Here is a 13,543-nt window from a genome sequence, read left to right as displayed (position 1 = left end):
ACGAGAGCCTCCACTCTGTTATCTGGTCTCTTGCACCAAAGGATCGCCATGCCTCCCTGTTCACCGTACAGGCAGCTGTGGCAGAAGCAGTGCTGAAGTTTAACGCAGGGAACGTCAAAGCGTCTGCATCTATAATGCAAGAGCTAAGCCTCAACCCCAGCTCATTTTGCAGTGATCGCATGGCTGAAAAAGATCGGCGGCGATTGAAAGCTTCAGCTCAAAAGCGTGCATCAGCTGAAAACATGCATCAGGCCCTCAAAAAACGTCACACGGGCAACAATTCCCAAAATGACTATGTGCCAGGGGGATACTAGCCAGTTACAGCTGGTAACTTGTAAACATTTTGCCATATTTCTGAATAAATCGAGCTGTTTTCGTTTTTCTTGATTTTCTCAGAACTAGCTTTTTACTCACCCTGCCCGTTCAGAGCAACGATATCTCAAGCTGTAGGACAGCTGCAGCTGTATTTTTTTTTGCTATACGCAGCTAAATGAATAAAGCTTGAAATGCTGCAAGCACATTCTTATTTTTCTATCTCTGCAATTTTTTATTCGCTTTCTTTTTTTTTAATTAGTAGCTGTGCTGTAAACACTGAACTTTCATAAGCTGTTAAATTGCTATTTGTTGTTGGATTGGAAAACTGCTTGCAGCAATGCAATCCTTATACATTCTGCTTTCCACACATGCAATAAATATAACTTTCTGGCCAGTATATTTTTATCTATTGTTTCACTAAATAATAATAATTAACATTTAATTATCTCATTAATTACTTCAGCCACAACAAAAGTAATTGCATTTTTAAAATCAGCACAAGAAAATACATAGATCTGTGCATTTAGGTTGAATTTGCTCAATAAATAAATTAAGAAACCTTCAGATGCCATGTCCCCCCTTAACCTGATATTAATACAGCGGCCTACCTGCCCTATGTATGATCTTTCGCACATGAAAGAGATCTTGTAGACAATGTTGTCGACACATTCTAAGTACTTGTGTGCATGATTTATTTTGCATTTGTGTCTGCCTGATTCTTCTGTGGCATTGTTTACTTTTGGAAAAAACACCACAGAAGCGGTTTATTTTACCTTAGAACACACTGGTCACAAAAGTTCATGGTGCAGCAGCTGCTCATTGTTGCATCTGAGTATTGTTAAAGAGTCCCTGAAACGGCTCGGACAAATTTTGTAGACACGTAGGGTACAGCTACAGTAAACCATTCGCGTCACAATTTAAGTGAAGCATCTCATATTAAGAGAGCTACGGATGATTACAAGTTACTCTCCTTCCTAGCCATGCATTTCCTCCTCAACTCGTTCACCGAGTGATTGGGGCTAAGCTCCGCCTTTGCTTGCTCTACGTCATGTTGTCGACGTACGTTGTCGTCTATTTCCGGTTGTCTTGGAGCCAGCGCGCGAAGGCTCTCCAACCTCTCCGCTAGCCGCCCGGCCGTCGATCCCCAGCGAGAGCGATCAAGCAGCGTGCGTTGCGAGCGTTGTGTCGCAGCGCCGAGCGTGTCTGGTATTACGGTAACCACAGGCGAGCTGGGTGTTTTGACGAATAGCCAGACGCGTAAACTAAAGCCCCTCCACACCGTTGCGATGTAGGAGCTTCGTAGACGTATTTGAGCGTCCTGATCGGCATGCACGGTCCAGCCATCTGGTGGTGCAGAGCTTTACCAGCCAAATACAGAGCTAATATTCCTGTAACCAAGTGTAAAACATTTTAAACATATAAAAAGACACCGTGTTCAAGATTATGCTCCTGCCAAAAATTTGAACCAGCAGTAAAGTAGAAAGAACTTAGAATGGTTTGGGTGCGAGCTAGTTGGTACTGATCATACATATTTAAAACAGCGCCAAAAACACGGACAAGAAAGAACACAGGACGAGTGCTGACTGCCAACAACACCTTTATTGAAGCCTGCGCAAATATATACAATTCGTAACAATCACTTTAGCCTGTGCCCACCATGTGTATTGTTAAAATTGTATTTTTTAGTGTTATTGACGCATGCGCAGCAGGAGTTGACTGACGATGACTCACCTTCCCTTTCACCTTTTTTGTTCTCTTTCTGCCTGTTGCGAATTGTACATATTTGCGCAGGCTTCAATAAAGGTGTTGTTGGCAGTCAGCGCTCATCCTGTGTTCTTTCTTGTCTGTGTTTTTGGTGCTCTTTTTAAATATGTAAGAACTTGGTTACTGCTATATTAGCTGTGTGTTTGGTTGAGCTTCGTGCCGCCAGGTGGCTGCACCGTGCAAGCAGTTCACGTTTGCGCCTCCGTTCAGCACGTAAAACGTGGTAGAATGGCCAGTACACTTGCGTTTGCGTTTAGCTGAATACCGAACACACTAAACTCTATTGTGACAATCCTTCAAGGTGAAGTGACGGCCACAAACGAATGGATTCTGGCACCATTTGTATACCAACAGTCCAATGTGCTGCAGCCACTCCGCTCGTCTGCTGCCTTGCAGCGGGGCACGATGTTGCAGCTTGACATGTCGCCGATCGCTACGTTTGCAGCCCACAACGCAACAAGGGCAAACCATGGTGCTTGCGAAAAGAAAGAACAAGACCAACATTGACCGCGCAGCTCTTGTCAACACGGAGCACGTTTTAACACAAGCAGACGACACTTGCTGTGGGCTGGAAGTGCTTTTAGTGTAGTGATACATGTCCTTGTGCATTCTCTTTCTGTTACTTTCTTTTTATAGAAACAAATTAACGAACACCTAAGCTATTGCGAACAACATTTGTTCACCATAATGTTGGAAAAATTATCGATGACGCGCCCTGGGCAGCCAATCGGATAGCTGGCCCACTGACGTGTTATGGGCAAATCGCGTCACTTGAGCACAAAACTCAGCCGATTGGCGTGCTGCGATCGGTAGCGATGTACCTTTTTAAAACCTTATAATAAATTACACGCTTTACGTGGAGCGTTTAGATGCGTCAATTAATGATCAGAAGGACCTACTCTAACGAGTCAGTACGTTTGTACAAAAGCGTCAAAATCGTTTCAGGGTCCCTTTAAAACCAGTAATGCTATAAGTTGGTTCGACTGTACTTCATGCTTGTCCCCTCTACATTTTTCATGCAACCTGGTTATAACAGTGGGATAGTCTTGGCACTTGAATACTATTCATAGAAGTGGTTTTGACTGTATCGTTAAAATAACGTGCACAATCGCACTCACAGAAATCCTTTGCAAAGTGGGATTGCACAGAGCCTGACTGCTGATATTCCCCGAATCTTATGTTCACGCATCTCCCACTTTTACCCTTGTACGGCTTTCTGAAAGTAAGCTGGGGCTGGTATGCGAACGCCAGTGACGGCGACTTGCTGCTACGCCCTATTGGATAATAAGTGCAGATGTCTCTCTAACCAGGGCTTTGAAAATGTTTTCCTATACCATAGAAAATGTGTTAGTGCTAGTCAGCGTTCCCTAGTTCTTACAAAAGTGGAATGCGCATTTCTGTTGTCGTGCCCTGTCACTTGCAGTGCCAGGGCACTGCCCTGTCGGTGGGTCTGCTGGTGCGCACCCTGGTGGAGAGGAAGCACCCCAAGGGGCCGCTGCTGTGGGCGTCACTCCTGCCCCATTGGATGGAAGCCCTGCTGGCACAGGTGGGTCTCACCATGACATACTTGCCAACTTTTATGATTTTATTGTAAAATGCCTAATGTCAGTAATTGTAGCGGGGTTCTTGATGGCAAGGGCATTGAAGGCGACTGATCTAATGCCTTTCAGAACGTGGCACGCATTGTCTGACTCTGACATAGATGAAATCACACGGCGGCAAAGTACAAGAACATCCTCGATATACAATGTGTAAGACTCGCCTGGCTGCTGTTGGCGAGTATCGAGGGTTTTCTTTGCGATGGTAGGACGAACGGCCGGTGTACCAAATACTTGGCGGAGCTGCTGCTTGAAGGCAGCCCAGTCAGTAAAGTCTATCTCGTGGTTGAAGAACCATGTCTTCACCACACCCGTCAGGTAGAAGGAGATGTGGCGTAGCTTGTGGGGGTCATCCCAATGATTAGCGGAACTTACTCGCTCATAGTCATCCAGCCAGTCCTCCACATCTTCGCCACGAAGACCAGCGAAGAGATGGGGGTCACGCTGGTGGCTGCTTAAGATGTAAGGGGTGGCTGGTGGTGCCAGAACGGTAGCGGTAGAGGTGGAGGGGGGTGCGTGTCATGAGCCACAAAATGAAGAAAGAAAGAAAAAGAAAAAGCAGAAGAAGAGAACAAGAAGACACGTGGAGTCGGTGACAGAAATAAAGAAAGAAGAAGTTAGAAAATAAGAGCGTCTCAAAGGAATACAACATGAAAGCAAAAGAAGAAGCGCAAAAGTGCACGCGCAGCTACGTGGCCAATGGGATAAGGGACACGTAGCCGAAGAGAGCAGCCCAGCTACGCTCTGGGACGCAGGCAGGCAGAAGGAGCTGGAGGCCGAACAGGACGGGTGAATCGCGGAGACGGCGGCAACCCAATGGAAGCTGTGCTTCAGCTGCCGCGGCCACGACCCGCGAGCTGAGCGAACGCCCCATCGGAAGCCGCAGCTACGGGCTGACGGCGCTGCTTCCCGGATTCCCTGCGGCTACGATCCGCAGGCTTGCGGAGTTGACCGGGCGCTCCAGGCGCTCAGGTCACCCCACCATCCTGACCTCCTGACCAGCTCAACCGAGGGCCGAATGTCGGAATCAGCGACGCCGACTCTACGACGCATCAGCGGGCCCAACAACGTGTCGCCGGAAGCAGCGACGACGACGTGACGTGGCCATGTCAAGGGACTTCATGTAAATATTTTGAACTGTTTATACGTCGTGTGCGAGGACTTAAGTTAGTATTTGTAATTATCCAGCTTTGTATATAGTTTGTTGTGTTAGGGTTTAGATATTGGTTTGATAACGCGTGTTTTCTTAATATTTGTATTTTTCTTGTGATCATGCCCCATAAAGGCTTTTCTTAACCCAAACGCTCCTTGCGTCGTGTTTACCACCCTGAGACCGTGACAAAATATTGGCGAGCCTGCCAGGATTTATTTCCTGAATACTCGGTCTCGCACTAATATCACCATTGCACACAAAACAGTCATTGCCCAATACTCCTAAACCACAACACTGCTAGGGTAAACCCTTAATAACACTTGTGACGCTATATACTATGAAGTTCTACTCATAAAATCTGCTCCAACATTTTCTCTTCCCTTGATGTATTCCACGTGGAAACTATTCTTGAAGCGCAAGGCTCCATCTCATCACTCTGGAATTAGTCAACTTTGCTTTATTTAGGAACTCAAGGGGTTGGTGATCTGTCTGCACCCTAAAATGTTTTCCATACAGGTATATGTGAAACCGTTTGACTGCCCATACAAGAGCTAAACATTCTTTTTCCACAGTCGAGTAGTGCCTTTCCCTTTCGAGCAATCGTTTGCTTGCATAGAATACCGGATGTAATACATTGTCGTTTTCTTGCAACAACACCGCCCCAAGCGCTTTTTCTGAAGCATCTGTGCGCAAAACAAATTCGCTTTCTAAGTTGGGCGCCACCAGAATGGGAGGATTCTCCATGTGCTGCTTGAGTGTTTCAAATGCGTCCTGTTGCGCTTTTGTCCATTTCACTATATTGCTTGCACCTTTCTTTGTTAATTCCACCAAAGGATCAGCTATCTCCGCATAATGTGGAATGAAGTCTCTGTAAAATCCTGTCAATCCCAGAAAAGACTGTACTTCTTTCTTGTTCTTCGGTGGGTTTGCTTCTTGAATCTTCTCTAGTATTTCCTCTTTCGTCGAAATGCGTCCCATGCCTAGCTTGTGTCCCAAAAATGACACCGCGTGAAAACCAAATTCACACTTTGTTGGCTTGATGGTCAGCTTGGCTTCCTGTAGTCTATAAAATAATCCTTCTAATACTTCCAGGTGCTCTTCCCAAGTGTCTGTTGCCACCAAAATATCGTCAATATAATGTTCTACGTTTTTCAGACCGTGAAGTACTCTTCTCATGAGTTTCGTAAATACTGCAGCGGCTGTCTTTAGTCCAAATGGCATGTACTTGAATTGAAATAGCCCATTTGTACTTGAAAATGCCGTCTTTTCTTTGGATGTCTTCTCCATGGGTATTTGCCAGTACCCCTTCGCTAAATCAAGCTTTGAAAAGAACTTTTTTCTTGCCACCTTTGCAAAAACAACGTCCACTCTTGGTATTGGCTCAGAGTCAGACACTAATACACTGTTTAACCTCCTGAAGTCTACACAAAGCCTATTAGAGCCGTCTGGTTTCTTCACAACGACCAGAGGTGCGTTGTAAGCTGATGTGACCTTTCAATGATGTCTTGACGTAACATCTCGTCAACTTCCTTCTCGATAGACTCTTGAACCACAAGTGGCAATGGGTATTGTTTGACGTACACTGGTGTGTCCATGGTGCATTCTAACTTGCACTCAATCACATTTGTTCTTCCTTGGAGGTCTGAGAATAACTTCTCATACTTTTGCAATAATGATTTTAACTCTGCTGCTTCTTCTCCGTCCAGACATGGATTAATGACTGCTTTTTCTAGCCCCATGGTTTTCTTGTGGTTGTAGGTGTGTACTTCAAAGTCTTCTTTCTCTTCTGTGACTACCATGTTGACAACTTCGGATTCTTGCGAATTAGGTCTCTCTTCATATTTCTTTAACATGTTGATGTGAAATACTTTTTTAGAATCGTTCACCAGGAGCTCGTAATCCATCTCGTTCCTTTTCTGGATTACCTCAAATGGTCCCTTCCACTTCATCAACAGTTTGTTTCCATCACTGGGTAGAAGGATAAGTGCTTTGTCTCCTGGATTGAGCCGTCTTGCTACTGCCTTCTTGTTGTAATAGGTCTTATAGCGTTCTTTGGCTTCCTCCAAACTACGATGTGCTAACTTGCACGTTTCTTCCAGCTTCTCTCGAAGTTCCAACACGTAGGTGTATGTTATTTTGACTTCGGTGTCGAGTCCTTCATTTGCCCATACCTCCTTGAGGATAGTTAACGGATCTCTAACCGTGCGTCCATACAACATCTCGAACGGTGAAAAATTGAGACTTGCTTGTGGCACTTCTCTGTATGCAAACAATAATGCTGGTAGGTAACGGTCCCAATCCGTAGGTCTTTCTTGACACATCTTCTTTATCATGTTCTTCAATGTGCCATTAAATCTTTCTACCAGGCCATTCGCCATAGGATGATACGGCGTTGTGAGCAACTGCTTTATCGAGAGCAACCTGTTGAACTCCTTCATTAGGTCAGATGTGAAGTTGGATCCCCGGTCACTAAGGATTTCTCGGGGCAGACCATACCGAGAGCACATCTCTATTAGAGCCTCGGCAACCTGAATTGAATCTATGCCTTTTAATGCGATGGCTTCTGGATATCTTGTCGCCATATCGACCATCGTGAGAACATAGCGGCTTCCTTTTGCTGATACCGGCTTTATTGGTCCTACGATGTCTATCGCTACTCTCTGAAATGGCATGTCAATGGTTGGCATATTCCCAAGTGGAACTCGTTTCACTCGTCCTTTTGGTATCGTCCGCTGGCAAATGTCACTGGATTTTACATATCGCTTTACTTCGCTTTGTAGCCCTGGCCAGAAAAATTCTTCTGTGATCCTCGCCACCGTTCTTTTTATGCCTTGGTGCCCGGCCATGATGCTGTCGTGTCCCAAATTCAAAACCGTCCGTCATAGTGGTTTAGGAACCACCAACTGCATCACTTCTCTGCCCGAGGTAAACTTGCATCTTCTGTACAACAACCCATTTTTCTTCTGGAATTCAAAAATAGTTCTTCCTCTTTTATTTGTAGTCGACTCTCCTTCCTTCTCAAAGCAGGCTTGTAGTGAATCATCCTTTCTTTGCATTTCTGCAAATTCTGTTGGCGTCACCGCAAGTACTTCGGTTGTAGGTATCTTCAGTGCCCTCAATGTTCGCTGCGTACTTGATCTTGTGGCTATCGCCGACGACACTGCTGGACTATTCTCCGAAGTTTTAATTCTTTGTGTCGTCATGTTAGGATCGCGCTCCTGCTGTTTTTCTTTCGCTTTTCCCGTGTTGGTGCAGCTGCTCTTCCACTTGATATCTGGGTCATCGACGCTTCTTACCCCTGGTAGATTGCCCAATATTAAATCATATAGTGGCTTATCTACACACTTCACTATCAGCCATCCGGAGTAGTAGGGAGTAGAAACTTGAATTCTGGCCTCAGGTAAATGCCTAACCGTGCTGTCGACCATGATAACCGCCGCTGTTTCTCCTGTTAGTTCTTGCTCTCGAATCAAACTTCCGTCTCACCAAGGCCGTGTTGGTCCCACTATCTCGAAGAACTGAGACTCGTATTCCGTTGATCTCTCCATCAACTACAGGAAGACCCAATGATAGTCTCTTCTTCTCGAACGCGTCCTGGTTGTCCGGGAGCATGGTTTTCGACGTATCCTGGGTATCCTTGGTCGATTCTTGCGATAATGCTGCCTTTCCACCATTTAACAAAACCACGCCTGCTGCCTTTTCTCGGTTCTGTAGTCTGCAATCTTCTGTGCGGTGTCCTCGTCTCTTGCAGTGTTGACAAATGATATGCGCCTGTGGTCGGTTCCCTGCTACACGACAATCGACTGCACGATGCCTGACGCGGTTGCACAGGAAACATCTAAGTACCTTAGGTACCGCACCTTGCCTAACTAGGGTTACATGATCGTCTCTTTTATGCGTTTCTCCTTCGTTTTTTCCTAAATTCCTCAAGCCTTGCGCTTCCAGAAATTGGTCAGCAGATTCAGCGAAATCATCTAGACTTTTCAATGAACGCTCTTTAAGAAAAACATTGAGTTTTGGGCTACAACAAGTCAAGAACTGCTCAATCACAATGCGCTCCCTGACTCCTTCGTACGTCTTCTCTGTGTTTGCCATTTCCATCCATCTATCAAAATAATTTGTTAAACGGCAAGCAAACTGTTTACCAGTCTCTGATTGCTCTGGTTTACTATTCCGGAATTTCTCACGGAATCCTTCTGCAGTTAGCCTGAATCTCTGCAATAATGCTTTCTTGACTTTGTCGTAGTCCATTGACTCAGATACTGGCATTCTTCCGAACACGTTCAACGCTTCTCCAACTAAACACAAACTAAGTGCTGTCGCCCACTCAGATCGCTCCCAGCCTTGTCCTAAAGCAATCCTTTCAAAACGATGTAGATAAGCATCAAGGTCATCTCGCTTATCGTCAAATGGAGCCATTAACTTTCGTGGACAAATTGTCTTTGTTCTTTGCGGCTCCATTTCCGAAGAAACCGACGATCTGTCCGCGTTATCTCTTCCGATAGACACATCGGCCAAACGCAACTTCAACAACAAAATTTCTTTTTCCGCTTCGCGTGCTTCTCGAGCTTCTTTTTGTGCTCTATCAAAAAGGCTAAGCGATTCTTCGCGGCTAAGTCCCAGAGAACTGGCTACCCCCAACAGCTTCTCATAATCCATGTTGATCTGTGTTTACCACCCTGAGACCGTGACAGTGCGTCCTGAGACATGCTAGTGGACAGTGTGCGCAAGCGGCGGCCTGAACGTAGCTCCAGGGGTTAGACTGAGCAGGCAGAGGACTGAGGATCGAAGGAGCTACCTCCACCACTTATGACGTCTCTGTTGGCACGTTTATTCGGCCCGAGTACTCGGGAGCGAACCAGCAAAGGCACACACCCGATGATGATGATCACACATAACTGAAGATGAGGATCGAGCAACGTAGAATGATGATGATAATATACAGATGAAGAAGACGTGCGTAATAAACGCCCACAATATATATATATATACAGGGAGAAGGCTTAGCTCTATACCACAGGGCAGAGCGATACCACTGATCGATGCCAGTGTCACATCAGCTTCCTCTTCTTCTCACGTCTTTTCATAGCGGCACAAACTACTACGTATCATTATCATTCAATGAAATAAAGTTGGCAGTGCCCTAACCATGCTCCACAAACTAGTGCACGGCTTTCTTTTCCATGCCTGAGCTGTGCAAAAGGCCCCCTGCTAACTCTACTTGACAAGACATCAACTCCAAACCTGGAGAAAGAGGCAAAGAAGCTCGGTCCTTACCCGAGGCACTGTGATGCTTATCAGTTGGCCCTTCTTGGATTGCACTGCTGCCAGGATTGGCTGTGTTACATTAAAGCTCTTGCAAGGACGCACACATCAAGACAGGCCAAGCTGTGCCATTGTCCTCTTGATCGTTAGTGCGGTTGGGATGGTGCTATTTTTAGCTCTTGTGTGTGCTGGCTCCTCTCTTTCAGCTTCATCTCGCTCAGGTCATTTTTGTAAATGTATTATGTCTTGCGCTTCTTTTCTTCTAGGTAACAATAATTTAGAAATTGTTTCATTGAAGTAACTGTTGCCACAGTTATGAGTGCACAGCTTTGGTACCCAATGATTTGCAGTCACTTAGTGACATCAGAGATTGGGCTACTAGTTGGTTCTGCATGATACAAGGTCTAACAGTGTGAATTATTGAACGAGGACAAAACTGAAGAACAGACAATGACAAGCGCTGTGTCCTTGTCTGTTCTTTGGCTTTGTTCCCGTTAATGCTTCATGGGTCAAATTCTTTTTTTCTTGCGAGAACTGTTATTACAGTTGCCATTAATGGGAATTGATTGAAAACTGGTGAATACAAAAAAAAATTTAATGCAAGCACTATTTTTTCTCAAAAATGCTTTACTCGCACCAACAGTATACACACAATAATGCTATACACAAAGAGATTGAGAAAAATATCTAGCAAAATTTATGGCTATCAATTTGTTGTCCCAGAAACATGTTTCATCAGAAGAAGAAATGCGCCAGAAACGAATCAGTAGAACAAACGTTTAAGCAATCACTGCGAGAAGAGGCAACGCGTGCAGCCATACCGAAATCAACGACTGCGCACACTCCAGTGTATGGGAATATGTGAACCGCAACCGAAAGGGGAACCGCAACCCTAGGCAAAGATAAAGAACACTGATAAGTATCTCTGAACTTCGGCCTCATAGGGGTATATCTAAGCTACCAGAAACACGATAGTCGCAGCCTTAAGAAACTAGTCTCCTCCATGCACGCCTTGGAGGTAGCAGCCGATGCGCGCGCGACCACATGTGCAAGCGCTCGGAGGTAAGAAAATTGAGTTGTTCACCCTGGTAAGTGGAAATGCAATTTCAAATGACTTTAGGTGATTCCACAGAGGAGGCAGCACCTCTCAATAACCAGTGGTGTCAAATATGCGCGAAATGTAGAACATAAGGTCGACGCCATATATGTACATCAAAAATCATGTGGGACAGATCAGCAGTGCCTTACATGTCAGAATCGCTACTTGAAATCGTTACATCGCTACTTGGTGAAAGGACACGTTGGATTTTAATTAAATGTGACATGATGAGGGAGCAGTGATGGAGTCCAAGAAAATTCATGGAATCATGGTTTATTCCTCGTGATTGGTCGGCGTGAAATTCTAACCATGGCCCGCTGCTGAAATTTAAAGCTTCTTTGTAATGAGTAGGATGTATCCACTCTTTTAGGTCATTTGTGTACTGACGATGCCGCCCGCATAGGTGGCGAAATGGGCTTTGTTTTTCATTTTTGTTGAGTAAAGGCAGTGCAAATTTGTTGACGAAATCATTGAAATGCTGTATTAGAGGTGGGGTTGTCCTTTATGTTGTGTATGCTGTGTTTAGTTTTTGTTGTTTCATTGTTTTTCTCATGCGCACCAATGTACACCTATGTAGTTATGTATAAGGCTGCTCGAAGGTATAATGTTGCACTGTTTTCTACTTCATTTATGTTTGATGTTTCCTACACTTACAAGAATGCCTTACCATCACTTTTTGTAATGCCTGAGAGGCCCTGAAAGTATTTAAAAATAAATAAATAAAAAAATAAATAAATAAGAAATCTTGCACACTTTTATAATGCCGGCCATTAAATTAAAAATAAATTGTTTCTGTCCAGTGAGTTCGATATTATGCACCTTCCAGTAACTGCAGTTGTTGTGTGGTTAAGAGCTCATTTTGTTGCTGGCTTATATTAATACAAATTTTTTGCTCTTAAGTACTTTAACAGCAGCAAGGCAGTCTGCCATGTGAAGGCATAAGCAGTCCATTGTGAAGGTGGCAAAATAATGAGCCCTGAGCAACAAGATTCAGGGGAACCAAGTCACTAGATTTCGTCAAAAACAGTGGGGAAACAACATATCACAAAGCCAAGGAAAACATAGGGAGGTTTAACAGTTTGCCTGCTTATTGAGACCAAGTGTCGCTTCCACTATGGCAATTAATCAGGAGGCCTCCACTGTGTCATCTTCCATATCCCCATGTGTTGCTTTTGGACATCAAACTACACCTATCAGAACCACTGCCATCATGGCATATGCATGACATTTTTGTTGGACTGCACACAGCAGATATGGCTAATCCACATGAGATTTGAGAGCTGGGCGAGTTGGTACATTATTGGAAGACTAGGAACAGTGCACAGAGGACAAAACATGGTGAAAGACTCAACACTGGGCGTTGACTTGCTGCTGAAATTTTATTGGGAAAAAGCATTGTTTACAATAGAACCTTGTTGATACGATCCCGTTACGTATGTATTCCCAGTGCCAACGGTCGGGATCAAGAACACAAGAAAGGACCCAATACAGTTCTGTTTACATTTTACTAGTTAATATATTCCCGGAAAACACAGTCTTACGGCACCAACATTCAGTATATCGGCAAAGTGCAATCGTATGATACGTTTTTCGGCCGCTAGATCCCATGTGAACAAGAAAAGGCGTGAGGCATGCCCAATTGAGAGTGGTAAGTGCCCGCCACGGCAGCTTCCCTGCAGTACTTGCCCGCTTGTGTCGCAAGAAAAATCCAGCACGTTTAATTTCCGACAGGGGTGGAAGTGCTGCGCCATTTGCACCATGCTGCGCCAATCCGCTTCTCCTGCGCCATCCTGGTCCAAAATGCATTATTGCGCCGAAACTGTTCCAAGCGGTGCCTCCATGTCTGACCATGCCCGATAATTCGCACGTCTTCATGGCACCACCATGTACCCCATAGGGTCAATGTATAAGACTGTCTCAAATTTTGGACGCAAGAATCCTTCACCGTCCGATTTTCCAGACTTTGTGCCGTGACCGCAAGTCCGAAATGGTATTAATCAAAGCCGCCAGTGCCGCCATTTTGATTATCTCGCCGCCTCGAATCGGTGATCTCGCACGCAGATCCGCTGGCAGCCGTAGCCACCACCGCGGCAACGCTAGGCCTAGCTGCTTCGACGTTTGCTATTAAGAGGAAGCTTTAGTTCGGGCCCAACTCCGACGCGGCCTATTCAAATATGTGTAAAACACAGAAACGCTTTTCTGAGATAACCCCTTGGCCAATTTTAATGAGATTTGTTGCATTTGAGAAAGAAAGGTAAATTCTAATGGCTGTTGCAAGCAGAATTTCGATTTAGGACCTGAATATTGCTAAAAAACTTTCAAAAATTCCTAAGTTTAAAAAAGATAGCA

The 13,543-nt window shown here is 44.9% G+C and overlaps 1 protein-coding gene across 2 annotated transcripts in view; it reads left to right on the top strand.

Annotated features, from left to right (window-relative positions):
- Positions 1-13,543, top strand: part of LOC119445344 (focadhesin) — a 377,760-nt gene that overhangs the window by 256,187 nt on the left and 108,030 nt on the right. For both annotated transcript variants that reach the window (XM_037709656.2, XM_037709655.2), the window contains exon 26: positions 3,503-3,625. In XM_037709656.2, the coding sequence (XP_037565584.1) occupies positions 3,503-3,625 (123 nt within the window). The remainder of the gene's footprint in view (positions 1-3,502; positions 3,626-13,543) is intronic.

The sequence above is a fragment of the Dermacentor silvarum genome, chromosome 3 (assembly GCF_013339745.2).
Source record: "Dermacentor silvarum isolate Dsil-2018 chromosome 3, BIME_Dsil_1.4, whole genome shotgun sequence".
Taxonomy (NCBI): domain Eukaryota; kingdom Metazoa; phylum Arthropoda; class Arachnida; order Ixodida; family Ixodidae; genus Dermacentor; species Dermacentor silvarum.
This window is presented reverse-complemented; position numbering and strand designations above follow the sequence as displayed.